The 27,922-nt window shown below is 47.1% G+C and overlaps 1 protein-coding gene across 1 annotated transcript; it reads right to left on the reverse strand.

The window, feature by feature from the left end:
- iqsec2b (IQ motif and Sec7 domain ArfGEF 2b) lies at positions 1-26,742 on the reverse strand (the record flags this gene model as incomplete). Its single annotated transcript, XM_079226717.1, has 14 exons — positions 1-1,574; positions 1,860-1,909; positions 2,143-2,334; positions 2,507-2,668; positions 2,958-3,057; positions 3,152-3,277; positions 3,359-3,498; positions 4,365-4,531; positions 4,674-4,796; positions 5,047-5,208; positions 5,324-6,378; positions 6,967-7,284; positions 7,417-7,717; positions 26,270-26,742. 14 exons carry the CDS (start codon positions 26,740-26,742, stop codon positions 396-398), a joined length of 4,548 nt encoding a protein of 1,515 aa, XP_079082843.1. The 3' UTR covers positions 1-395.
- Positions 26,743-27,922: the final 1,180 nt, after the last annotated feature.

Raw genomic sequence — 27,922 nt, forward strand, 5'->3', positions numbered from 1 at the left:
AATAGTCTCATACAGCCTCAACTAGACTTCAAATAATTAAAACTGAGGCAATATATCTAGATATAGATTTAGTTTCATCTTAAATTATATGGCTATAGGCTTTTTTGATATTTCATGTGGAGTGTTTTATACATTTGAATGTGCATGTGCGTGTGCGTGTGTTTCTGTGTGTGCAGGTTTCAAAGATGTACGCACTCTAGCTGTGCTCTTCATTTCCACCTACATATGTGGGAAACGGAGGTGAAAGTAACAGAGACGAAGCAAACTACGTTTCCTCTTGTCGCTCGCGCTGCTGCTGTTACTTTCTGTCCTGGCAGACTTGGTCCTAGGCCTAGCTCTGCCAACCTCCTCCACTCTATAATCTGACCTCTGACCCCTCTGGCCCCACATCCTGCTCACACCACGGTACTTATCCGGTTGATAGGCTTGGATTTGCCCCCTGTACCTGTCGCTCCAGCACCCGTCACCTGCGGCCCCTGCTGAAGCTGCCCGGGGTGCTGGGGGGGGAGAGGGGAGAGAGGTGTAAGAGGGGTAAGGGGGGACAAAGGGGGGGGTAAAGGGGAATGTGGTGGGGGAGGAGGGATAGAAGAAAGAGGAGGGTACTGGGGCAGATACGGGCCGACGGTCGCCGCGTGATGCGCGTTGACGGAGGCGGACGGAAGGTTGTGGGGCAGAGTGCCGAATATGAAGTGTGTTTGATGGGTGGAGTGGTTGGCTGGGTGTGGCGTGAGCACGTGTCCGGGGTGGGTTTGGGAGTGTGCGTGTGGGTGCGGGTGGGAGTGGGACATGGTTAACGGGAGTTTGGTGCCAGGGACGCCGCCCCCTCTGATAGAGTGTGTAGGCTGCGCGTGGTATAGGGCAAACTGTGGGTTCTGGGAATGTTGGGAGAGAGGAGAAAGGGGTGGGGGACATCCCACCACCATGTTGGCGTAACGAACCGGAAGCCCATGCTGGGAGAGATGGGAGAGATGGGCCAGCTGCGGGTGCTGGACATGTGGGGGGCCAAGCGGTGGACGACAGGGTAGTGGGCCTCTCTGTATAGAATGAGGGGGCACCCCTTGCAAAGGAGGCGGGACAGTTTGGACGTGGTAGCGATGGTGATGGTAGTAAGGTGGTGGGGGCTGCACGGTGGCCACGTGACAGTACTGTGCGTGCAGCGCCTGGATCTTGGAAGGGCCCCCGTCCAGTTGGCACAGCGATGAAGGGGAGTGAGGAGGGGGCCCTCCCGTAGTCGGTGGGGGTACAGGTGCGGGGTAGGGTGGTCCCGGTGGAATAAGGGGCCCTGGTGGTTTGGCACGTTTGCTGCCGAATAGTGACCCCAGGAAGGAGCCGCTGTTGTTGTTGCTGCTGCTCCCCCCAGGGCCACTCCCCGCTCCTGCTCTCTCTACACTGCTGGAGACTCCCCCAATTCCTGTCCCAGCAGTGGTGTGTTGCTGCCCCGGCCCACCCCCCACCCCCGATCCGGGGCTCAGGATGGGGCGATGAGGCCGAAAGTCTTCTGTTGCGTAGCAGCCAGGCAACACGCCTGGCACTGGATAGCGCTGGTGAGGCTGTGGGCTGCTAATGATGGAGCCCTGGGAGAATAAAGCATCATCATGTTTTAGAAAAAAACCCTGAAGGATTGCACTAATGTCTCTGTTCCCACTTACATCATCACACAAAGGACACATTTGTATTTGGAGGTGAAGGACATGCTTGGGCAGGACTGAACACACACAGCCATGCAGAGGTTGTCAGTGCAGGTCAGGACACACGCACACCATCTATAGGCACACTGGACACAAACTGAGCGTGCTCAGGAAGACGAAGAACCAGTAAGGGGACGTGTTACAGGACAACATCTAGTCTTTGAGACTTACTTCCATGGTACTGTCCAGAGAACCAACACTGTTCCTGCGACCACGTTTCCCTGCACCCCACCAGGAAGAGTCAGGTTAGCAAAGAGCCAAAGATTGGAAAGTTTGTTCACGTGTTTTGGAAAAAGATAGGAATTGCATAAGCTGTGTCTTAATGTCAGTGAGAAAGATATGAACAGTATGGAGCAGTGGATAAAAGAAAAGGCATGTGAAAGCTGTGCTACCCAATTCAACCCAGCGGACATGAAGGAATCGGAATTAAACGACGTCTCTGATGCTTCCTCACCTGGATCCGATAGGTCCCTGAGAGATGAGCTGAGCGCTGTGCGTTTGAGACCCTCTCCCACTGAGCAGTTGTCATCAAAACTGGTTCTTCCCAGGGAGCCATTCACAACATCGCTCTTCCCACCTACGCCTCCAACCACACCTCCAGTGAGCAAGCTGGGCCGCATCACACCTTTCTGTTTCTCCAGCTCCGCTGTAAGTAAGCAAAAAGGGCACAGGGGAATTTAAAATGAGAGGGAGACACGATGTAGAGAAGAATAAGCCATATACCGATAACACCAGCACTCTATTTATTGATATAGAAAGCTGTAGCACGCCCACTGAAGTCATAGTTCACAGTAATGACCAGTAGATGGGGTACTTACATTCCACTCTGTATTTCTCCATCTCTTGCACTTCAGCAATACTCTCCCTGAGGTCGCTAACAAAGCGGGTGCGGTCTTGCTGACTGGGTGCCATAAAGATGATAAGAACCTTCCTCTCCCCACCCAGGACTGCTGAGGTCAGGCGGATACCATGCGGGTAGTCTAAGAGATGCAAACACAGACCAATTAAATACTTAAAGTGGCACTTTTGAAGATTTTCATTTAAATAAATGTCAGTTAAGTCACTGTCTATCACCGGGGGATGAAACCCACCGGTGATAGAGCCCATGGTCCACTGATGAAAGTATTGCAATATTCAAATATTATCGGCTCCAGACCGCAAAGGACAATTACATTGTTTCCAATCAAAAATAGAAATGCAAAATGACCCAGAACTGAAATGTTAAGGATTGCACAAAGGGGCATAAAGAATAGTTAAATGGGTTCTTACACGAGTTCTGGAACATGTGCACTTGCATCTCAACCAAAGGGAACGATTGTCTGAAACTATAAGTCACTGAGGTTTTCTTCTTCTGGAAGATTTTGGTCACCTGATGGGACAGATAGATGGGATGTATTTTAGAGGTTCTTTAAAGTTAAGTAGATGTCTTATTTGTCCTCAAAAGTGATGAATGCGAGTCTTACCACCAGAAGGTCATTAAAGAGGAAAACCTCCCGTTGGTGCACCCCGGTCCTCTGCGGCCTGTTGGGGTCAGGGACCTCATAGAGCTGGCAGCAACACACCAGCCTACGATGGGGAAGGGACAGCACCTATATAGAAAAATACAGTACAAATGAATAAACTTTTAACAAGTAGTGACCACATATTACAAAGCCCTGTATTTTGCTCACAGGCTTCTTGCCCACAATGACTCTCTCCACTGCTTGCACTTGGGACACGTGGTCATCGTTGGTCCGTAGCTCCCATTTCTGTATCCGCTGATAGATCCCAACCAGCAGGTCCCTGGGTATATCCTGACCATTGTCTACGCCTGGGGTGGAGACAGGGATAGGGAGGGATTTAGGAAATGATGTTTATTGCAACTGCACAAACCACGAAATTATACAGTTTTCACACACAAGTGGCAACAATATGTATTGTTAATAGTGTTTTTTATTATTAAACAGAGGAAAAAAGGTTTAGGGGGAAATGTATATACCGGTAGATTATTTTTTTGTCTCGCTGGCAGCGCACCAAGAGACAAAGCATGTGCTGTAGCCTACATGTCACAGCTGGACAGCGTGTTATGCTATTAAAGAGCACGGACCGTGCTGTTTAATGTGCTGCTGCTGAGCAGTTGATCGGTTATCTAAGCCTGCAAATTGACATTAGCAGAGTACTTTTCTACAGTGAATGTGAGTCGGAGAAAATGTGTTTTCATGTCTGTAAGTGAAAGAAGAACGAGACTGTTGCAGGAAAATGTGAATTGTTGTTGTTCAGAGTCTGTGGTTCTTGTGTTGTGGGGCAGGCTGCTGTGTATTCGGCCTTTGATAGATCACTGATGTTACTACTTCATGCAAGATTTTATTGGCTGTATCAAAATAAGGTCTCCATCTACGTCGATGGATACCGATTCGGTTGAATTCATGCAAAATCAAAAGGGGTGCCGTGATGAAAAAGATATATAATATACATTTCTCCCTTGTGGTTTCAGATTTCTTCTCAAAGGAGACACAGGACACGTGTTTTAACGAGCATATACCGTATGTATGTTCTTTTTTAAATTTCAACTGGACAAACGCTTCTCCTTAATAATCTTATGCATACTAACATCCTTAAAGACAACATGATACAAAAAACAATTAAAACAGCCTAATATGTAAATCAAGTGTGTGAGTTATTTCTGTCCTGTCTTACCTCTCAAATTCTTGATGAAATCCTCTAGTTTCATCTTCCTCTCAGCTTTGATGTTGGGACTGTACATATCTGTGTTGAGGAGGATGATGGCGAAGGCTAAGATGAAGATGGTGTCTGGGTTCTGGAACTGCCGAACCAGCGTTGGATTACAAACACAGTATCTCTGGCTGCATGAGAGACAGAAACAGCGTGTTCAAACATTTACAGTTTGATACTCCAGCCACAGTTGATATAATTCAGTGTGTCTTGAGCTGACAATCACTGAGGCCTATCTCTATTTTAAAGACACTGCATTCAACACATACAAACCTAAAAGCTTCTATGAGCCGTTCCACTTTCTGGGCTTCTCCTTGAACTTTAATCTGAGCCTGGAACTTCCTGAGAGCATCATCCAGGTCCATTCCTGAGAAGTCCATCTCGTCCACCACACAGCTGAAACACACACAGCAGAGGTCACAGTCCAACCTCTCCTGGAACATTCATCATGGCACATATTAGGAAATACCATGTACGTGTGTGTGGGGAGGGCTTTTGCTCTGCCTCAAGGTTGCATCCATTTAGACTTGGTATGAAATATGTGAGATGAAATAGTGTGCACTTATGCTGATCTGTGTTTGGACTAAACATTCATCTGAATGGTTAAAATCCCTGCTGATGATCTCTTCTGTACTCCCATACTCACTCTAAAACATCTTTATTGAACTGCTTCTGTCGGTTTCCCAGGAACTCTCCAATCATCTGCCTGCTGAGGCCCTTCCTCTCCAAGATGAAGCGAGCAATCCCAACGGGAGTGTCCGATACAAAACCTCTCTCTATCAGGTACTGGATCCCTTTCTCTGGCTTCCTATAGTCAATGAAAAAGAACTATCTCACTACAACTTCTCCAATTTAATTGTATTATCACCATAAAAATGGGCTCTAAAAGGCATTTTTGTGTATTAGTATTACAATCATCTTACTTGTTGAAGAGGTTGAGACCGATGCGGTACTGGCGTCTCTGCACCACATCGCTGTTGAAGGGCGGGGAGTCCCAGCTGTGGCGGCTTTCTCTCTGGTAGGTCTGCTTCCCCAGAGGCGGCAGAGGCTCCCGCAGGCTGTCCTGAGACGAGGAGCCGGAGCTGCAGTTGACTGTCTCGTTAGAGTTGGTGGTGGAGTTGAGCGAGTCGTTGTCCCCGTCCGAGCAGCACGGCTGCTCCAGTACGCCGGGAGGCAGAGCTGTAGAGGAGGAGGAGGACAGAGGAGTGGTGGGAGGCTGCTGGGGGGAGGACGATGACGACGGCGTGTCCGGGTACTGGTGGTGGTGGATAGGGTGGTGGTGGTGGTGGTGGTGTGCCGCCACTTGGTGAGGGATGTGTGTGGGTATGGGTCTGCCGGGGGCCCGGGTCTGACCCTGAGCGGCTGCTGTGGAGGAAGTCCGGGTGCCTGTGGTGGGGGAGTGTTTGAGGGTTCCCTGAGGGGAGCAAGCCCCGACACCAGGTTCCTGCTCGTAGACCAGCTGTCTGTTCAGAGAGCCGCGATCTGAGCGGTCGCTCATGTCCACAGAGCTGTCACTGGGCGGCTCAATCGTGAGGAGAGGCAGATGGGCGCCCCTGAGACGATAGTCCCTGCACTCGGTACACGGGGTGCTGCGCCGACTGTTGCTGCTGCCCCCTCCCTCGGTGTCCCTGCTGTCCTCACGCCCTCCGACACCACCACCGGGGCCCCAGTACTCTGTATCTGTGCTGCTGGGTGCCCGATCCAGGGACAGCGGGGACGAAGGCATGCCATCGTCCATGTAAAGGGTGACGTCGCTGTACGAGGTGGCGGTGCTGTCGCCATGCATACTGAGCCCTCCTCCGGCTCCCCTGGCTCGTTCTCCCAAACCTCTTTGGGAGGAGGGGTTGCTGCTGCTGCTCCACACACACTCTCCGAAGTCTTCACTAAGGCCTCCACCCTCCCTGCTGCCTTCCTGGGAGTCATCGCGACCCCCGCGGCAGGTAAGGGCATCGTCTATGGAGTCAGCTAACGACTTGACCTGTAGGGAACACGACGAGTTCAGCATCTCATAAAGTAAACTATGTTACTATAGTTCATCTTAAACATAATATTCAGTTTCTAAAGCATGCTTTGAGGGTATAAAGCAGGGGTGTCAAACTAAAATCAGTAAAATCATAGCATAATAACGCATACATAATGACAATATGTCTCTATGTTTAATCACTGGTGAATGTTTTTGGATGATAAACCCTATTTTAAAAGGTCTTTCTACAATAAACTAGAACCATAAAGACCAAAAATTCAGACATCAGCCCACTGTTTATCTGCCTGAGCTCTCCTCTGCAGATTCCCTCGCAGTTGGGCAATATTTTTAGTAATGTCAGTGCTGCAATCAATTGTGACTGTGGTTCAATGGTTAGCATGCCCGTCTCACAATCAGAGGATCAGCAGGCCGTATGTTTGACACCCCTGGTATAAAGCTTATGGTGCCAGGTATGCCTGACAAGATTTGTCTTTTGCTTTGCCCTGTTGCTTGAGGAGTTTTTCAGTGTTTGGTCACCTTAAAGACCTTTGAGACGTTCATATCATAAAGAGTTATAGCCTATAAAAACATGAACACGGTCACCTGTTTGGAAAAGGAGTCCTCCAAGTGGGTGTAGTCTCCCGGCCGGTCCGGGTCGGGGGAGTGAGGAGGCCCGATGGCCACGTTGTGGGTGAAGCTCGTCTGCGTCTGGGCCTGCTGCGGAGGCTGTCGCTCGTCGAAGGAATACTGCAGTCTCATGTTGGACAGGATGATGCGGCGGGTCATGCGGCTCTCTGACGCAGAGCTTCTGAGGCGCTCAAAGTTCTTGTTCATGCGATACTGTCTGAAGGCCGTCTGAATAGTCCTTGCTGCTCTGCGACTTACAAAGGAGCCACCGTACTTTCTCTCCAACATCTCCACCTGGCAAAAAAAAAAAGGTGGGCGAAAAGAAGAACACAGACAACTGAATGGAATCCACCATACAAACCATGTTTGCTAGTGCTAGTGGCTTCTGGGAAAACGGCAAAGAACACAAACATTCAGCATCGCTACCTTCTTATCCTGCAGATCCGTTGAGAGCTCATAGTCTGAAAGGGACTTGCATCTCTTGTTCTCCTCTTCCTCTTGCTTGCGGAGGGCCAGACTCGCAGGTTGGTGGCGTGTTCGCAGTGCCCAGGCTAAGCTGGCTGAAGTGGAGGCAGACACGCATGAAGGGTCCCTGGATCCGGCGGGCGCGCTGCTGGTCCTGCTGTCAGTGTAGCGCTCCGAGCCGCGCAGGTAAGGTTTCTGGCTGAATGGTGTCTGGATGTCTTTGTGAGTGCCCGTCTCTGGACACTGGGAGTCCCCTTCCACACTGCAGGAGAAAAATAAGCACAAGCTTGACAAAAATGTCACACCAAACACTTTATAGTGCACATTTTATGATTGAGTAAGTTCCACGTCCCTGAATTACGTAGAATAGTAGTGAAGAGTGTACATGTAAAGACTTACATGTACAGTTTAGAGCGGCGAGGAGATAACCATCTCTTGGTGGAACTCATGGTGAACTTGTATCGCTTGTAAATTCTTATTGTTTCAGCGGTGCCACAGCCGCCAGAGATCTGACAACATTAACTGTCTACATTGTGAGTTGATGATCCAATAGACATAAAAGGTCTCTGCCCTCTATCTCCTTCCTTTATTGAGTCAAGAGGACGAGTTAATATACTACAACGTTCAGCCGAGCCAACTCGTGTTCATGTGCAGCCTTTGCCTGCTTCTCACTTTCTTGTTCCCTCTTTCAGTCTCTGTCTGTTTCTCAGTGCAAGTCTGACACACAACAGTGATGGCACACTGAGAAGAGTCATCAACCACTAAATCCACTGCCACATACCAGCAGCACCATACTGACAGGAAAGACCAGGTTGTTGCGTGTCACTTCAGCTCCCGGTGAAATATTGTGAGACAAAACATGCGTCAAGGCACATTACCTCCCAGATGCACCCTCACTCAGTCTGCCACACCGGTGTAAAAGCAAGTAGCTAAGATTTGCAAAACAAGTCACCAACAAAGTTGAGCTGGATTCAAGTGGAAACAATCCTATTTGCAGTCAGCAGAGCAGAAATCCCAAAACGTTTCAGGATTCGAGTAAGTCCAGAGAGCTTCCTGTGTCCTGTTGCCCGGACAAAATCCAACCTCAGTCAATGTGTCAGTGTGTGTTGGGAGGAAAACTACAGTCACATGCCCCTGCCTATGTTTCCTCCTTGTGTTAGCCACGCCCCCTTCTGTTAGCTGTCCCTTAACAAGAGTGCAGAGCCAGGGTCAGTGATGTGTGGGTGCATTACATTCATCACATGGAAACTTTGTGTCACACTTTAATGCAGACGACAAAAAAGGTGAAAATGAAACGGTGCTTTGTTGACTGTAACCATTTTGGCTGTGAGCGGGTCAGCTATGTCCTCCTCCCTCCCTCATTGTGTTGTAGCTATTCCACTGGACTTCCTGTGTTAGTGAGCCAGCTAAAAACAGGACATTGAGAAAAAAAAAGCTACTCAGGAAAGAAGGAAATAACTTGGAGGTATTTCAATGTGTTGGTTTTGATCCTGCAGGTGATGCTGCAACATAAACATACCACTCGTCATACCTGTGCCAAGAATCCTTGGAGTGGTCATGTCTTTCAATGCAAGGTATTTCAGCAGGACATCCTGTGCCTCCAAGCAACACGTGAGCAGGCTAAATTATTGTTGAGTCTAACAGCAGCACTGAGGACTACTCCATTTTGTTGCATAACACAAGAGTCATGCAAAAGCCAAGTGATAAAACAAAAAGATACAATTCTGACATCTGCAGGAAAGCACATATAACCACAACTTAGTCGTACAAATGTAACAGTAATGCCACATTATATATATATATATATATATATATATATATATATATATATATATATATATATGCTGTTTGCATGCCTTACATGCTTTAGTTTTGTTTCCATTTTGAGCCAAACTAATATTGAGCAACAAGTTATTGGGCACAACATCCATCTTCTCTTCTCTCTCTTTTTTTTTTTTTTTTTTTTTAACTCTGCAGCATCATTTATCATTCCTCCTCCTCTGCTCCTTAAATAGAGAAACCGAGAAGCGGGAGGGGGTTGCTTGGTGACGGTTGCTGTGGGACCTTTGTGGGCGGTGAGTCAGTTGTTAGGATGAGAAGCGTAGTTGCCATGACAATGTGTTGACTGTTAACACCATTGAGGTGGGTGATGAAGATGCTCCACAGGTTGTGAATGACGGTCTGCATAATACTTCTTGAAAACGGATAAAACAACAGAATGTATTTGAATGCAAAATGCAGCGTTGTCTAAACGTGGACGTCTCTACATATTTTGCCCAAACTGTGTGAATAGAAGATGATGTCATCTTCAGAGCTGCTTCAAACTGCTCCTTTTAAGGCATGGAAACTAGCCTCTACGCAGTGCCAACAGGTAGCCACAAGCAGGGACTCGGCTCCACTGTAACTTCCTGCCGTGCACATCAGCAGGAGCAGATGGTATTTTCATTCAACTCAAGTCACAGAAACCTAAAATACATGCGACGCGACATTAGGGAGTCACAAGCCCGGTTTCATGAGTTTGTCTCTGAATATTCACAGCTGTTCCTTGAATTGATTTTACATCTCCTTAATAATCCGGATAAACGCCTGCCGTCATCTGTTCACGTCTCATAAAGAAAGGAACATCAAAATACAGCTTTTTATCAGCGGCTTGACAACCGCCGAAGAAATCTGTGGTTTTCATCTCCGCAGTTGACGTGCAGCATTTTAATTTCTCCCTCTTGAGCTGTAGTTCAGAGATGCCTATTAAAAAGTTTGGGGAAGTATTTGAATGAAGAATAAATTCATTCTCGATTGATTTCTTTCCCCTCGCCTTGCAAACCACCTCCAAGCCTGCATGCATTAAACAAGACTATCACTTGCTTTTGCCTGCAGCGAGAGCCAAGCGGTGAGAGGCGAGGTGAGGATGATATATGAGTAAAAAGTTTGCTGTATAAAACATGAGTGTGACCATATCGCAGCTGGCATCTGCACCTCATTACTAATGGAAGAAACCCTGTATTCCTGTTACAGTGCCAAGGAGAGAGGTTCTCTCCAGAGGCTCCCTCATAAAGACCAGCCCAGAGCTCCACTACCTCCAACCATTTAATTAGAGCCGAAACAGATGGTTGAAATCTAATAAACAGGGAAGTTATCGCTGATAGCGTTGTGAGAATAATAAAAGACGAGGGCCGGATTTGACGAACTGAAGAGAGAGAAATTGAAAAAGTGAATGAGGGGGACGAAGTGAAGTACAATGTCAACTCATGCAGTCCCCTGCTTCCTGTCCCTCGCTCATATAATATTGATGTGCTGACGGCATCTGCATATGTGTGTGTGTGTGTGTGGAAGAGCGGCAGTCAGTCTGACTGTGCCATCGGACCTGCAGCAGGACAAGTAGACTGGGGGATGAACCTCTCATGCTGCCTGCCACGGAGGGGCCAATAATTGCATCTGTGGACTCATTTCCACTCGAGCACTGACACAGCAGCTATCTCATCCCGTCTAATCTCTTTATCTACAACTTTTGTGTCAATTTTGCCATTTGTTCCAAAGCTCATCGGCCAATATAAGAAGCCCCTACGACTCAAATGTGGACTGTGAATAAATAGCGAAACAGAAGGGCCAACTAGCTAGATCTACACTAACTTCTTTGGGGATGTGATAATATTAACCATCAGTGTCAGGACTTTAAAAAAAAACACTGTGTTAGAGATGTCTGTATTCTCTTGACATGTGATGCCATTCTTTCAAATGGCCAAACTGAAAGGAGACAATCAAATCATTCATGGGTCAGATCGGAGCATTCCTCCACCGCCAACACTCTTCTGCCACTTCACTGTGTGTGACTGACACACACACACACACACACACACACACGGTCTACAGAGTGATGTATCTGAAAATCAGCACATTATTATCACATCATCTCTGGCACATGAAGGAAGAAAGAAAGGAGAGATAAGTCTTCTATAAACAGGCGGGTAGACAAATTAATGTCGACTTCATAAGAAACTAAATTATCCCTTCTCAGTGTTATGGAAAGAGCCTCAGTATTTAGACAGTTTCCAGTGAATTATTTTGACCTTTTTTTTGATTGAATCACTTGCAGCTTTTGTACAGCTGATTTGGCCTTGTGCTCACATCAAACCGCTGACTGCAGACTTCCATTGTAGACAAATCCTCCAAACTGAAACCAACATAATTTCAAAAAGCATTTGTGCTGTACTTGTGTACGTCTGTACGTCTGTACAGGCGTTTGAGTGACAGGTATGTGATCCGTCAGGTGAACGGCATGTGGACTCTGTCACACGTTTACCTCTCCTTCTTTCTTTTAACAACTATACCCTGAATAATCATCAGCACTCAACAGACACTATTTGACTTTATTACATATCAAAAATAACTTCACCTCACTTATTACTGTCCGTCTGTGATGATTCAGTTACATTTGACCTGCTCAGCCCACAGACTGGTGATCTACGGCTCGCACCACGTATCAGAGGCACTACATGCAGCGCTGGCCACCATACAAACACACCAGTGGAACGAGCAGCATTATTAAAATAAATGCTCTTTTGTGACAGTTTTACAAGTGACATAAAAGTGGGAAGAAAAAGTTGACTTCTTACCATGCTGCTACTGTCAGAGAAAGGTCCCACACTAACTGGAGCAGTGTAATGACAAACCACAAACACACCCTCTCTCTCTCTCACTCTCTCTCTCTCTCTCTCTCTCTCTCTCTAGCCTTCTCTCTGTGTGACTGTCTCACTGTCATGCACTCTTTCACACACACACACACACACACACACACACACACACACACACACACACACACACACACACACACTCTTGCTCGCCCTACAAAGCTGTACAGGCTGCATTCTTGACAGTCTTTTGACAGCTATGAACTTCCCTCTCTCTGCCCAGCTTTTTTTCTCCCTCCACCAGATCGCTGACACATGCACAGTCACTTTTATTACATCATCACCCCCCTCCCCCCCCACAACAGAGATAGACAAAGAGACACAGAGAAGAAGTGCATTTTCATTTATTGAGAAAAAGTGTATTGATAAAAATAAGAGACGTTTGGTGTTTTATCTGGTTAACCTCGACGTCTGTGCCGTCTGCGTGAATGCAGGTGAGAGCGAGGACACGCGTTGAAGCAGTGGAGATAGACGACACATATTTTAGTTGAAAAATGTGATGTGGTTGAAATGGCCTTGGAAGTAAAGTAGCAGGTGTCTTCTGAAAGAAACTATTGTCAAAAGGAGAATTTTCTGTAAAATCAAATATAGAAGTCAATTATGCTGTCTGTGGTTCATATTTCTGTAGTGTACACAGTCAATAAATGTCCTGAGAAACAACGAACACACACACCATTTTTTTCAGGTTTTCACCAGCTATAGCAATATGCTATTGAAAAAGAAGGGGTACATACTATGTGTTATGTGGAGGAAAGCATTCACAATCAAGGATTATGCGCCCAAAACAACCAATATATACAACTGGAAATATAATTTCTATAATTAACTCTTGCCTGTGTGATGCTCGAGGTGGAGATGCGTGCGGTGGGTGTGTACAAGCAACATTCCAGCGTGACTGAAACAACACAGAGCAATTACAGGAAGAACTATTGCACCTTTGGACATGACAAACATGAAGTGTCTTCAGGAACTGGATTTTTTTTTTTTTTTTAGCTCAGAATGAAACCAACAAGAGAAATCTCTTCCTGAATAAACATGATTGTCAGACGCATAGCAACAACCAAATGAATATGTGATACAAACTGCACACAGCTAATGTCTTTACATCACATAAGAGCTTCTATGACATTGCATAATAAGTGGTGACGGGACTTTAAAGCTATTTGCAAGGATAAGAACTGGTGACTGCACATCCGAACTGATGTGACTCGTGTTTTTTTTTAGATAAGCACGAGTGCGACGGTAATGAGCAGATGATGGTGATGCGTTCCGACAACTTGTTATGGCTGAAAGAAAACAAATAAACTGCCAAGAATACAGAGAGAAGACAACATTGAAATTCCCTAAAATGTTAATTATTGCACAAACAAGATGATACATGAATAAAGCAAATGATAGCACAACTGTCACAAAGACTACACGTTGCATGCATTTCTATTGTGTCCTGCCTTTTTTTTTTTTGGTACACAGTGAGGTCTCCGTTTTCTGGCAGCATAAACTGTGAGAGTCTTTTTTTTTTCACAGGTAAAATGGGCGAGTGAGTCGTTGTGCGGTCAGTCACACCTCGGCTCAGCGAGAGGAAGGGCTGCTGCAGCCCGAGGCAGAACAACAGAACTGATGGGAGCCCTCATCATCACCCTCCTCTCTTGGAAAGCAACACACAAAACACAGAAAGGAACACGAGGAAGGCAGACAGACAAGACGGAGAGAGAGAAGGAAGGAAGGAAAGAGGAGGACAGCGTGAAAAACAGCATGAGACAGAAAAAAGAGAAAAAAAAGCAGAAAACAAAACAGCTGGAAACTAGAAAAGCCTAAAGCAGGCTGCACTTTTTTAGCTCAAACAGTGACATAACTGGCATCTTTATTTAAAAGCATGGTGTTTACCATACACCGAACATGTGCACATCACAGCTGTATAACGCCATTAGATGGCAGTGTTGGAGCGTCATGCGCTGATGTGTCTGAGAACGGCATCAGGTGGAGGAGAAATGAGGGGAAGGAGAGAAAAAGGAGGATGAGAGCTCGCCAGGTTCACTTGTGACTCAGTCCACTTCAGTCTCACAGCTTATTGAAGATGTGCCATCCTCTCGCTCTCTGTGAAGGAGCTATTGCGTTTTTCAAGCCTAACTCCAGCCATTAGTCACACCTGGGAGTGTTAGGAGACTGGCGCTTAGTTAGGATTGGGATGGGGCTGTGGGTAGAAAGGTAAAGCAGGAAAGGATGAAATGTCAAGAAAGGGGCGGTGACTGCGTGAGAGATCTGGGGGTTGTTGCAAGGCGTCTTATAATAGTTGACTTGGTGTTTTTTATTTATTTTCACTGTGCTGTACTCACTGTACTCAGGCCCTGCGGTGGCCCTTACCTGTCCTCCTGCTGTAAGCTTTGGTCAGTAGTGGGGCAGCAGTACTGATGGAGGCTCACGAAGCTGTGAACAGTCAGACTGGTGGGGAACTGAGCGGCATGGGCGGCGCCGCCCGCCGCCGTGGGAGTGGTGGGAGCCGAGACGGGCTGCCCTGAGATAGACAGCGGCCGCACACTTGACAGGAAGGACCATAGACGGACGACACACGCATAGAGACATGGAGAAAGCAGAGAAACAGACACACAAACAGTCAGCGGCAAAGCAGAAAGAGAGAGAGCAAGTAAGGGAGAGAGAAAAAGAAAGAGAAAGAGAGAGAGCACTGATTTGAAGCTGCACATTGATAGTGACAAATCATACAGCGTCAATGGTGGTACAATGAATGGCACATTTAAAAAGAGAGGCAGATGTGTGACAGAGTCTGACGACGGCCAGGTGACGCACGCCTTCACAAACACCACTTGTTGAAGTCAACCCCCCCGCAGATATCACAGCTGGAGTAAAGCTCAAGGTTGAAGAAAAAAACATTTGAAAATGCTCACAGCCAGAGTTCTCAAACGAGAAACTTCCAAACCACTCTGAAAAATTATATAACAGCTACTGGTCTCCTGAAGGGTTCATCCGGTATGAAAATGTGAAACCACTTTCTATAATGCATGCACAAGCGCACATATAACACAAAAGCCTCTCTGCAGCCCTTCTACTCTGCAGGAATTAGAGAGGCTCCATCTGCAGCTGTAGAGTGAGCAGTGGTTGAGATTAGCATGTAAATAAATGGTTTCTCGCGGGGCCAGCTGCTGTCAAGGACATGCGGTCCCCGTCGTTCTAGCATGGAGACACTCAGAGACTAGACGCAGCAAAGAGAGCGAGACAGAAAGGGAAACACTGAACACACTCAAGGTCACTGTAGTTAACCGGCTTCTTCCAGCTGTGGAAGCCCAGGACACCAAACTGAATTTTTAGAATGCGTTATTCACTTGAAAAACACTGGTTGAATGAAACTTAATTTTCTCCTTGTCAATAAAAATAACAAGTGTGGCTTTTGTAGCCAAAGTTTCATGGAGCTCATTTTATGTCTAAGAGCGATTAAAAGCACATCAGTTAGACTCACTGTTCCACTGGGTAACATGTTGCTTCATCACCGTGAACATGGGCACTAGAGTTTATTTTCAGTCAAGCCTACATACTCATGCCTATGGAAGCCCATTGTCACTATTAAAAGAAACAAATGAGATAAAAAAAAATCATAATTATGAGAGAGAAAGTCATAACTATGAGCTAGTAAGTGGCGCTGTTTTTTTAAAATTAATTTCTTTCTTCTTCCTATTATGTTGTGAAAAGAGAAAGCCAGCGCCACTGAAGCGCATGCACACTTACTATCTCATAATTACGACTTTCTATCTCATAATTACGACTTTTTATCTCTTTTTTTTTTTTTACTGAAAATGGGCTTCCATAGGTCCTGGTCAAAATAGTCCCCAACAAATAAAATACATATAAACTCCTGCTTGAGAAAGGTCTGGTAAAAACTGCAGTGCTCAGCTGTTTTAGGCCTTACTTGAAATGTATTACTTGTGACCTTTTCTTAAAGCAGCTTTAAGCGAATCAATATATTTCTAATAACTATGTATTAAAAAGTCAAAGTCAGTTTTATTATCAATTTTGTGCAATGTGCAAACATGCAGAAGATCGAAAGTATGTTTCTCTTCTGTCCAACATAATTGTGCAATAGTAATAACAAGAATAATAATTAAATAATAATAATTAAACAACATTGGGTAAACAATGTTACATTGTGAAAGGTGTCCCGCGTCCTGAACCTGAAGCTACAGCCGCCCTCAGCCCTACAGAGCCTTATAGGGAGTTTCAGTTCATCGTTTAGCTGTCTGACCCATAACTTTATGTTTTTGGTTCATTCTCGCCACTGTCACAGTTGTTTTCAGACGCTGCAGGCAGTTATTTTCAGCAAAAATAACTCTAAAGACCCACTGTCCACGACCTGCTTAGCACTGAACAGAAGACGGCCCGTTACAGACCAGCTGGTGAACAAAGTGCATCATTTAGCTATGGAGACATATTTCTCTCAGGAGTGTAGAGAACAAAACAGAGCTACATTTATCGGCTAGACATAAACATGACTCCAAATGAATGATAATGTTGCTCTGTAAATGCTGGGTGCGTAAATTAATAAAGTGAACTTAAAAGGTCATGTACGTGTCCTACTGATCTTAGACTGACAAACACTTCATGTTTGACTGGATTTGAACTCGACACAAAGAAGACACAAGTCTGGTACACAATACCGAGCTGTTCGACGACTTCAAAACAGTGGTGAACAAGAATGGTAAAAAAAAAAAAAAATGAGGATGTAATCATGGTTAGCTGATAAAGAAAAGAGCTCCAATTAGATGAGAACAAGCCGCTATTTAAACTCTAGTGTGGAACAGGGGCGCCTAGTTACAAGTCAGCTCCTCGAGAACTTCCCGGCCTAATTTACAAGCACAAGGTGTGATCTGTGTGATAATTTCTCTGTCACAAAATATTCTCAAACAATTGAACCCGCTGACCCATTCATCTTTGGATGGAGATATGAAGAGAGGCAGAGGTGCTGCTGTGTGAGCCGTGCTTGTACACACACACACACACACACACACACACACACACACACACACACACACACACACACACACACACACACACTGTGAGGTCTTGCCCTGCCAAGATTCGTATTTTACCAGCGGTAACTACTGCGAGTGTTGACACGCTCATCTAGGGTCTGACTTCTGCTTAGCGAGCAGCTATGCCTGCATCCATGATTGCCAGAAACAAATTAAAAGAAAAAACAGACCCAATCACCCTCCTCCTTCTTCTTCTCCTCCTCCTCCTCCATAGAATAACAAAGCACACATACTACCCACACACACACACACACACACACTCGGAGTATGTGTACATTTCTCTCTGTCATTAGCCGACGTGCACAGATAATAGCGACATGAATCGACACAGGTCGGAGGATGTTTGTGATGCTAAGTGTGCGGAGAGGAGAACGCTGGGAGAACGTGCGAGGTGGTCGTGTATTTCAAAAGCAGGGAGTTGACATCGGCTGGAGGCAGGAAGAGGAGTGGGAGGAGAGCGAGCTGCGGGAGAGTGGGAGAGGTTGAATACGGAGGAGGGCAAGGGTGAAAACAATCAAGAGAGGAGGAAAGCAGGGAAGCAGGGAAGCAGGGAAGGAGGGAAGGAGGGCAGAAAGGGGAGGAGGAACGTGAAATGGAAATAGGATGTGTGGAGTGATGGTTGTTGTTGGAATCAGCGTTTCCTTGAACCCGTGTGCAGTGGCATGGGGGTGTGAGCGCGTAGGTGAGACTATGTATAGATGCGCGAGGAGAGCGAGAGCAAGGCTGTGATCGCAGGAAGACTTCACCTGTGCCCGTCGTGGCCGGCCTCTTTTATTTTCAACAACCGTTTTGGTAGAGGAGCCCACGGGCCAGAGAGCGCGGCCATTTGCATTCGCGTGGCTTTTCTGGAGGATGGGGTTGGTATAATTTGAAAATCTGTCCAACTCCACCGTGGTACAACCCATTTCCGATTGTGCTTCTTGCTTTTTCGCCATTGTCTATGAAATAAGAGTGTGGGAGCACACTTCGTCATCCCACCTCCAGCGCGTGACCCGCCTGACCCCCGCTGACAGAGACGTTTGATAACCACACATGCTGCGTTGTAGCTAGCAAGTTAAGTGTGTTTTTAAACACCCCCCCTCCTCCCCCTTTTCCTTTCCCTTCCACCAGTTCTTCCACTACCAACTGCTTTCGTTGTGAGCTTGAATCTCTTACTGCTTGGCAACAGTGTGGACTGCCTGAGTGGGCGTCTGCCGTTGCGTGCCAGGAGAACGCACTGACAGGGAGGGGCACAGTGTACAGTTAGGACTCATCGACGCGCTCCAGGCCCCTGCTGTGCCCTGTGAGTTGATGTGCATGTGTGTGTGTGTGTGTGATATTGCTTGTGTATCGGTATGTTTGATTTTTACCGGGTATGATTCATCCAATGAAGGGAAATGTGACTTCCTTTAAAATGCGATGTGGGAGACACTGAAGGAGTAATTCAAGAAAATGATATCCCTGCTGATCCCCAAAAGGGAACCTCTGTAAAGTCTGGAACAGAGCTCGGTCTTGAAGCGTGACTAATTGACCGAGGTTGCCGGTCGAGAGGAACCCCATGTCGACTTTTCAATGCAAAGGGAGCGTGCAACACGTGATGAATCAAACGTTGCATTCACCAGTCTTCAATATCAATAATATATATTCCCAGAGAGCCGTCATTCAATGCTGCTTCTGTCTTTCACCCCGCTGCTGCTCCCACTCCTACCCTCTCCTCTCTCCACCGCTCTATTCTGTGTCTCTCGCCCACAGAGTTCTGTACAGAGGAGCTCGCAGCGTTCCCACGGTAACCGGGCTCCCTGTTCCGCTCCACGAAAACGGGCGCGCGAGTGTTTGACGTGCATCCCTCCTCAAAAGTGCCACTTAGCTGCATTTGAACCGGAAAGACAATGAATGAAAGTCAAAGCAGCGGCTGGGAGGAGCTGATGGAAAGGCACCTGTGTTGATCAGACGCTGCTGTGAGCGGGCGGCCCTCCTCGCTCACCGCTCAGTGAAGGCCGCTAATCTCAGAGCTAATTTGCCAGGGCTGTTGTTTCCGACACTACACAGCTGCCATTTAAAACAAAGCAAAAGTCGAGGGGGGAAGGGGTAAGAGGATGTATGCTCCTCCTCCTCCTCCTCCTCCTCCTCCTACTCCTCCTCCTACTCCTCCTCCAGGTGGAAGGGATGGAGGGAGAACAGGAGGATGTATGTACATGCTCCTCCTCCTCCTCCAGGTGAAAGGGATGGAGGGAGAACGGGAGGACGTATCCTCCTCCTCCTCTTCTTCCTCTTCCTCCTCCTCCTCCTCCTCCTCCTCCTCCTCCTCCTCCTCATCATCATCCTCATCCTCCTCCGTATAGGTGAGGTAAATTGAAGGTGGAAGGGATGGTGGGAGAACAGGAGGATGTATGTACATACTCCTCCTGCTCCTCCTCCTCCTCCTCCTCCAGGTGGAAGGGATGGAGGGAGAACAGGAGGATGTATGTACATGCTCCTCCTCCTCCTGCTCCTCCTCCAGGTGAAAGGGATGGAGGGAGAACAGGAGGACGTATCCTCCTCCTCCTCCTCTTCATCATCATCATCATCATCATCATCATCATCCTCATCCTCCTCCGTATAGGTGAGGTAAATTGAAGGTGGAAGGGATGGTGGGAGAACAGGAGGATGTATGTACATGCTGCTGCTCCTCCTCCTCCTCCTCCAGGTGGAAGGGATGGAGGGAGAACAGGAGGATGTATGTACATGCTGCTCCTCCTCCTCCTCCTCCTCCAGGTGAAAGGGATAGAGGGAGAACAGGAGGACGTATCCTCCTCCTCCTTCTCTTCTTCTTCCTCCTCTTCCTCCTCCTCTTCATCATCATCATCATCCTCATCCTCCTCAGCCTCCTCCGTATAGGTGAGGTAAATTGAAGGTGAAAGGGATAGAGGGAGAACAGGAGGACGTATCCTCCTCCTCCTCTTCTTCCTCTTCCTCCTCCTCCTCCTCCTCCTCCTCATCATCATCCTCATCCTCCTCCGTATAGGTGAGGTAAATTGAAGGTGGAAGGGATGGTGGGAGAACAGGAGGATGTATGTACATACTCCTCCTCCTGCTCCTCCTCCTCCTCCTCCAGGTGGAAGGGATGGAGGGAGAACAGGAGGATGTATGTACATGCTCCTCCTCCTCCTGCTCCTCCTCCAGGTGAAAGGGATGGAGGGAGAACAGGAGGACGTATCCTCCTCCTCCTCTTCATCATCATCATCATCATCATCATCATCATCATCATCCTCATCCTCCTCCGTATAGGTGAGGTAAATTGAAGGTGGAAGGGATGGTGGGAGAACAGGAGGATGTATGTACATGCTGCTGCTCCTGCTCCTCCTCCTCCTCCTCCTCCTCCTCCTCCTCCTCCTCCTCCTCCTCCTCCAGGTGGAAGGGATGGAGGGAGAACAGGAGGATGTATCCTCCTCCTCCAGGTGGAAGGGATGGAGGGAGAACAGGAGGATGTATGTACATGCTGCTGCTCCTCCTCCTCCTTTTCCTCCTCCTCCTGGAAGGGATGGAGGGAGAACAGGAAGATGTATCCTCCTCCTCCTCCTCCTCCAGGTGGAAGAGATGGAGGGAGAACGGGAGGATGTATGTACATGCTCCTCCTCCTCCTCCTCCTCCTCCTCCTCCAGGTGGAAGGGATGGAGGGAGAACAGGAGGATGTATGTACATGCTCCTCCTCCTCCTCCAGGTGGAAGGGAAGGAGGGAGAACAGGAGGATGTATGTACATGCTCCTCCTCCTCCTCCAGGTGGAAGGGAAGGAGGGAGAACAGGAGGATGTATCCTCCTCCTCCAGGTGGAAGGGATGAGGGAGAACAGGAGGATGCATCCTCCTCCTCAAGGTGGAAGGGATGGAGGGAGAACAGGAGGATGTATGTACATGCTGCTGCTCCTCCTCCTCCTCTTCCTCCTCCTCCTGGAAGGGATGGAGGGAGAACAGGAAGATGTATCCTCCTCCTCCTCCTCCAGGTGGAAGAGATGGAGGGAGAACGGGAGGATGTATGTACATGCTCCTCCTCCTCCTCCAGGTGGAAGGGAAGGAGGGAGAACAGGAGGATGTATCCTCCTCCTCCTCCAGGTGGAAAGGATGGAGGGAGAACAGGAGGATGTATCATCCTCCTCCTTCTCCTCCTCCTCCTCCTCAAGGTGGAAGAGATGGAGGGAGAACAGGAGAATGTATCATCCTCCTCCTTCTCCTCCTCCTCCAGTTAAAGGTGGAAGAGATGGAGGGAGAACGGGAGGCTGGAAATGTAATATTGTAACTGCCTGGAGGACTTTACAGTTTCCACAGCAACTATATCTCTCACGGCTCTCTGTGAAAAACGGTCAATCACAGCAATTTACTTGTCTCCTTACTATTTCAGGTAAGACTGATGTGATGGTTTAGACCAGCCATTACCGAAGCCTGGGTAAAAATAATAAAACATTTAGCAGAATTTCTTCCACGGTCTTTTTATTGAACATTTATATCTGCAGAACACCTTTGAGCCACACGAGGGAGCCTGCTTGTATCGTTCTGATAATTATAGTGAACTTCTAACATTGAATCAAAGAAGAAAGGCCCGCATACATTCTGTTTGTTAGCTTGTCCACCTTCATGTATTTATTTGGTTAATTGATTATGTATTAAACATGTGTATATGTTTTTAATAACACATGCATGAAACAAGTTGTGATTTATCAGCTGTACATCTCTTCGATATGGCTGGCTTACGTACTAAATGTAAAGGTTGGTCGCAAAAGCAGGGAAGACGGTCAGGAACGTTCATTTATTCGCAAAATCACGACCAGTTATAGATGCGTTATAGATGGGTTTATCAATTTTTAAATGTGGGTCTCCAAAAAATACAAAGTATAGACGGTTATGTGTCTAGAAGTGTAACAATATGCGGCCTGAGACTCTTAAGTTCCCATCGATGGGGATAAAGCATGAGTTTTTAATTCTCACATGGACCGTGTGTTTGTCTCCTCACGTGATATCCGTTGCTTCTGTTGCCACATCTAGTCTTTTCTGTACAATATAATTGTACATGGCAGGATATTCTGCCAAGAAATCGTTAAAAATAGATCATAGTCTGAATGAGCATTATTGTTTGTTGGCCAAGTATTTGTACACATATATAGACATCATCTAAATGAGGACAACAAAAGGTTAAACTTAAACATTATATATATATATATATATATATATATATATATATATATATCAAATCCAACTGTACAGCCTGTCAACCCTTCTGCCATGTAATGTTCATGCTAATACAAATATAGAGTTAGTACATTAAGTGTTTAATCCTGTGTGAATATGACCATCTGCAGAAAGATGGTCAGTCCTCTCTCACTTCACAACTGATACTTGAGAATACGTATCTTCATGAATCCTGCGTAACACGTGACTAAATATAAATTACAAAAAAAAAATGTTTTCTTCCTTTGCACGCACACTGTATGAAGCCATGAACACTCACTGCACTCGAGAAGGCAAAAACACACCACCCACGTACACTTGCCTCCTACACACACACACACACACACACACACACACACACACACACACACACACACACACACACACACACACACACACACACACACACACACATCATTTACCATCAAGCTATACTGCATCACAGCAATCTGAACTGTTAGCAATATGCTAAATCTGGCTAGAATTAAACACTGTTTATTCCACTCCGTGTCTTGTGAGAGAGAATAGATGAGAGAGCGAGATGGAGTTTTGGAGAAAATGGCAGCTGCAGCTTCACCGTATTTCTTTCTAGAAAGTCATGCCGAGTCCAGAGAGGATAAATTACCTCCCATCACTTCACACAGACTGTTTGGAGCAGGTCAGTGCAGCTGAGCTTACCCACACATTCGCCGGGGGCCACTTCATTTTACCAAGTTGCATCTGCGCAATCTCAGCTACTATGGGATGTAAAAAAACGCCCGTCAATAATCAACATGTATTGTGAGCTGCATTAGCGTCGAGAAAGAATATTCAATCAAGCTAATCAGGGACAAAAAGTGTGCTTCAGTTACTACAGCAGGATATGAGAGCGGGTGAGCCGAGAAGGGGAAGAGAAAAGAGAATAGCAGAAAAGTAATTTCTGCAAGCTTCTCTGAGTCATATCTGCAGCAGTGGGAAACAGAAGCGGCGAGGGGGAGAGGGTGAGTGTGTGTACGTGGGTATGTGAGAGAGAGTTTTAAAGAGAGAGACTGGGCGAGAGAGAGAGAGAGAGAGAGAGAGAGAGAGAGAGAGAGAGAGAGAGAGAGAGAGACAGAGAATGGGGGTTGTAAAGGGGATGGGGTTATGTGTAGTAAAGCTACACAAAATGAGACTCCTTCTGAAACAAAAGTCCATTACCGTTCTCCATATCGCCGAATTTGTGTAAATTTCACAGAGAGGACACAGCACATGCCCACAAAGCCCGGAGCTGAGAGGGCGATGGAGGGAATAAAGGGACGGACGGGAACACAAGCACCTTCACGGGGCTCTTCAAAGCTTCTGAACACTCCCATTGTGACAGCGAGAGGGAAGTGAAGAATGGAAACGATAGCTCGGGTCCTCTTCTTTTTTTTGCCATTATGTAATAATACCGCTCTGAGTATCGCCACCACTGGGGCTGTCACCAAGACCTCTAGCGGCTCCTTCCTCTCATCCCATGAGGACGACATAATGAAGGATACAACCTCTCAGAGAGGCCCGCCACGTCCCTGTATAGCATGACAGCCTGCAGGGTCACATTAGCTGTCTATTAATGGACATCCCAGGTGATGTTAGTGCACATATACACACTTACACCCCACACCCCAAAAAAGATGCACCAAAAGACACACATTTATATATATATGCACAGCAGTAATTATCACCCCTGGGCCAGTGGTAATTACACTCTGGTCACACTAATTAATCTCTCATGCACTCTGTGTGTACTTGCCACCCTCTTTCACAGATGTTGGTACCAGCACATACATTATAATAGACACACACACACACACACACACACATCCACGTGTGACCTCTCCCAAAATAACAATAACAGAAAAACATCTGCCGCGCTCACAGCGAGTTGTGGCAATGCCCTCCAACCTGCTGCTTCTTGGGAGGAGAGACTCAGAGTTTTTCCTCCCCGAGGCCTCAGACTCACATTGTTCACACGGCCATTAACAGGAGGAGAGAGGAGCTAAATAGGGAAGCATTTGGGACAGCTGTTTGCACCGTGCCGCTGGGAGAAAAGAGAGGAGAGGAGTGACTTTGTTTTGATGCAGTTGCTGCACGCATGGGCTTAAAAAAAAAGAAAAAGAAGAAAATATTGGGGACAGTTTATTCTGTTTCTATGTCCAACATAAAAGTTGTGGGTTACGTGAGGAACAGAGAGCGCACGGCAGAGATGAGGAATCCTGCTGGAGGAAGAAAAACCTAATTGGACAAAAACAAAGGCAGCTCTTGGAGCCTTTGCCTTCTCCGGCCCAGCCTCCCCTCTCCTCCCTTGCTCCCTCTCGAACGCACCCTGTTGACAGATGGCGAATCAGTGTGTGTGTTCCACCATTTCTCTTTTAGACTGAGGCAAGCTGAGTAAGGTCACCCAGTCACTTTCCTCCCCCTTGTCATCCTTCAACTCTCCCCGTCCGTCTCCCACCTCTTCCTTCTGTCTCCTCCTCTGATCCGAGCCATATTTAGAGTGTCGCGGACGCCGACGATGAGGAATTTCGCGTCGGTATCTGATCCGTGATCAAGAAGCGAGGGTTTTGCCGCTGACCTAAGCTAATAGGCCAGTTATGGTTTCGGCTGAGTCACAGCCAGACGGGGACAATATGGCTCTGCTGTGCGGGTGACTGTTTATTAAATGTGACACTTCATATGATACGCTTGTCTGAGCCTGGATCCAAAGTCAGCAAGAACCGCTAAGGGCAATTAACAAGGGAGGATCAGCAAGATCTTTTGCATTCACAATTCATCACTGCATTTAACATCTACATAAATAACTAATATGTGCTCCTGTCTAATGACTAAGTCATCCCCAGGGACGACGGGAGGGGGGCCGGAAAAGCAGACAGCGGAGGAAAAGACAACGGCAATCGATAAGGGATTTGGTGAAGTCTGAATTAATCACTGACAAGAGGATTGGGACCCTAAGAAAACAGAGAGTGAGCAAAATCCAGTATTCATTACTGACACTACTTGTGGAGAGAGATGCGATCATATGCGCAGGGACCAGTGGTTTCTGTCGCTGAGACGGCAACAATATATTTCACGGTGTACTTTTTCGCATGAATTGCTGCCTACTCACAAAGCTTAATGCTTCCTGAACAAAAGCCGACTATATCAGTGTGTGTGCGTGGATAAGTAAAAGCGAGGACAGATGCACTTGCTGTTTGCCAAAGCTGTGTTTGCAGCACTCTAACTTCAGGTTAGCCTTGAGTTTTTTTCTGGTGAGGGGGGGGGGGGGGGTTCTCTTAAAGCCAACTAGCCTTCAGTTCAGAGTGAAGAGAAAAAAGAAAAAACACACTTTTAGAAAACAGTGGGCGGATATTTCATATGGAAGGGATTCACTGGTCCATAAAAAGTTCAGATCACCATAAAAAAATACCCATAACTCACCTACCTGGACTCTTTTTCCTCAGCATACTACTATAAGACTCCTACGCACCTCACATAATGCACGGTGATCATTACACTAATCAAACCCCTCTGCAGGCCAGAATCTCACGCACACGCACACACACACACACACACACACACACACACACACACACACACACAGCCATGAAATGGACACCTTGAGCACATATCACTCTACCCATAATCCTCCAGCGCTCTGCATAATTCCTCATGGTGGTGTATTAAAAATAAAAAACCTTCTTTAGGTTTAGACCCATTACCGTGAGGATTATCTCTGATGACTAGAAAGGCTGCAGCCTCCTTTTCGTGGGCTTAGCGTATATACATGATATACATGCGTCACACATTTGGATGGTCATCGCTGCAATTTAGAGCAACCAGGACCAGACTGCTGGCGTTCCTTTAAGATGCCATGAAGCTCATCGCTCATCGTGGACGATCAAACCAAGAGAGAGGGCCTCTGTTTTAGAGAAGAACTTACTTTCTCCGTATGGTGGAGCTGGCGTTGGTGTCAGTGCTGTCGGTGCGTTCCAGCCGGTCTCGCTCGGCGGTCGAGGAGGTGCAGGACACACCTCGGGTCAGCCTGGTGTGGGTCCTCCTCTCCCGGTTGGGTGCTGGAGTTGTGGGTGCTGGAGGTGTCGCCTGAGCCGTCGAGGTGTTACCGTTCCCGCTGCTGCCGCCAACCCCAACCCCAACCCCAACAGCATGATGGATGGGGAGGGACAGAGGCTTGCTGTGGTTGTGGTTCTGCTCGAGAGTGTCCGAACCTGGCGTCCGCGGGCTGCGATCCTGCCTCAGGTCCTGGTTCTCTTGGCTGACCCGGTCCAGCTGGCCCTCCAGCTCCTCGATGCGCCGGCGCTGCGTCTCCAGGAGCTTGGCCTGGCTCTCGATGATGTTGTTGAGCTCCAGGAGGTACTCCACGGCCCGGTTGGGGCTCTCCGGACTGGTCTCCATGGTGGGAGCCCGGTCTCGGGGTGCGTGACCACCACCGGCCACCACCAGAGTTTTCGACCCCGTAGGGCCGAGATCCACCCCCCCCACCAGCCCCGATGAGTGGGGGGGAGGGAGGGACCAACGTAGGCTCAAGTGAAGATTAAGTAACGGCTTCAGATGTTCAGAAACAGAAAGTCACAGATTAAGAGGTTGAGGATTTCAGAACGACTACATACCCCCAAATCCGAGGGCAAAAATTATAGCATCTTAGAAGCCATTGGAAATATTGCAATGCGGAGAATAGAGTTCAAAGCTCAAACAGAAGCTCAACAAACGGCTGGTCGTTTGCTTTCCTGAAGTCATTTTTATCGACCCAGCCAAATCAGCATGGAGCGGATCAAGAGTTTGGGGCGTCATGATGAACATTAACTCATGAAGCAAAAATGTTACAAAACAGACTGAGACTGGATGGGGAGGGAGTGAAGGAGGTAAGTATTGTCTAAATGAGGCTGATCGAAAGATATGTGATGAACTTAAACTTGCTTTAATGGCTCTCTGAGCAAATAAAACATAAAAGGAATAAGACGAATATCAAGTTATCCTCTCATCTGTGACATATACTTATTAACTTCAAGAGCAGCTGTAGTTCATTAGAAAACAATCTGGTATCCATCAAGCACTCTTTAGCCTCCTCGACATACAGGGGAAGAGGGAGAGGGGTGATGGGGAGGTGAGTGTGTTATTTATGATCAACCCCTAATATTCAGGCACTGTCAATCATTACATAAGACAGAAAATTCGTCTCCCTCCCACGTTGAATATCCCCGCAGTCTATCATCCTCGCTTTCAACCCATGGCTTGATGTGTCTTTACAGCACAGAAAGTAAGCAGAGGAGGCTCACGAAGTTCATTCTCGAGGTCCAGATCCTCTCCTCTGGTCCGAGAAAAAAAAAACTACATCCTAGTGCTTTAAATTCAGATTATAGTTCCCAAAAGTGTGCGTGTCTCTGGGCTTTTTCATCCAAGAATAATGCAGAGTTTACTTCCACGTCACGCATTCATAACCACTGGGCTTGCAGATAAAAAAAAAACTTGTCACCTCTTAAAAAAAACTGTCCAGAATATAATTGACCGCCCGAAAGTCTCAATAGGCTGTGCCCAACATCTTTGAACTTTGGTGTTTGCCGCTTTCGGCGCAGAT

This window comes from Taurulus bubalis, assembly GCF_910589615.1.
Source record: "Taurulus bubalis genome assembly, chromosome: 11".
Classification (NCBI taxonomy): Eukaryota; Metazoa; Chordata; class Actinopteri; order Perciformes; family Cottidae; genus Taurulus; species Taurulus bubalis.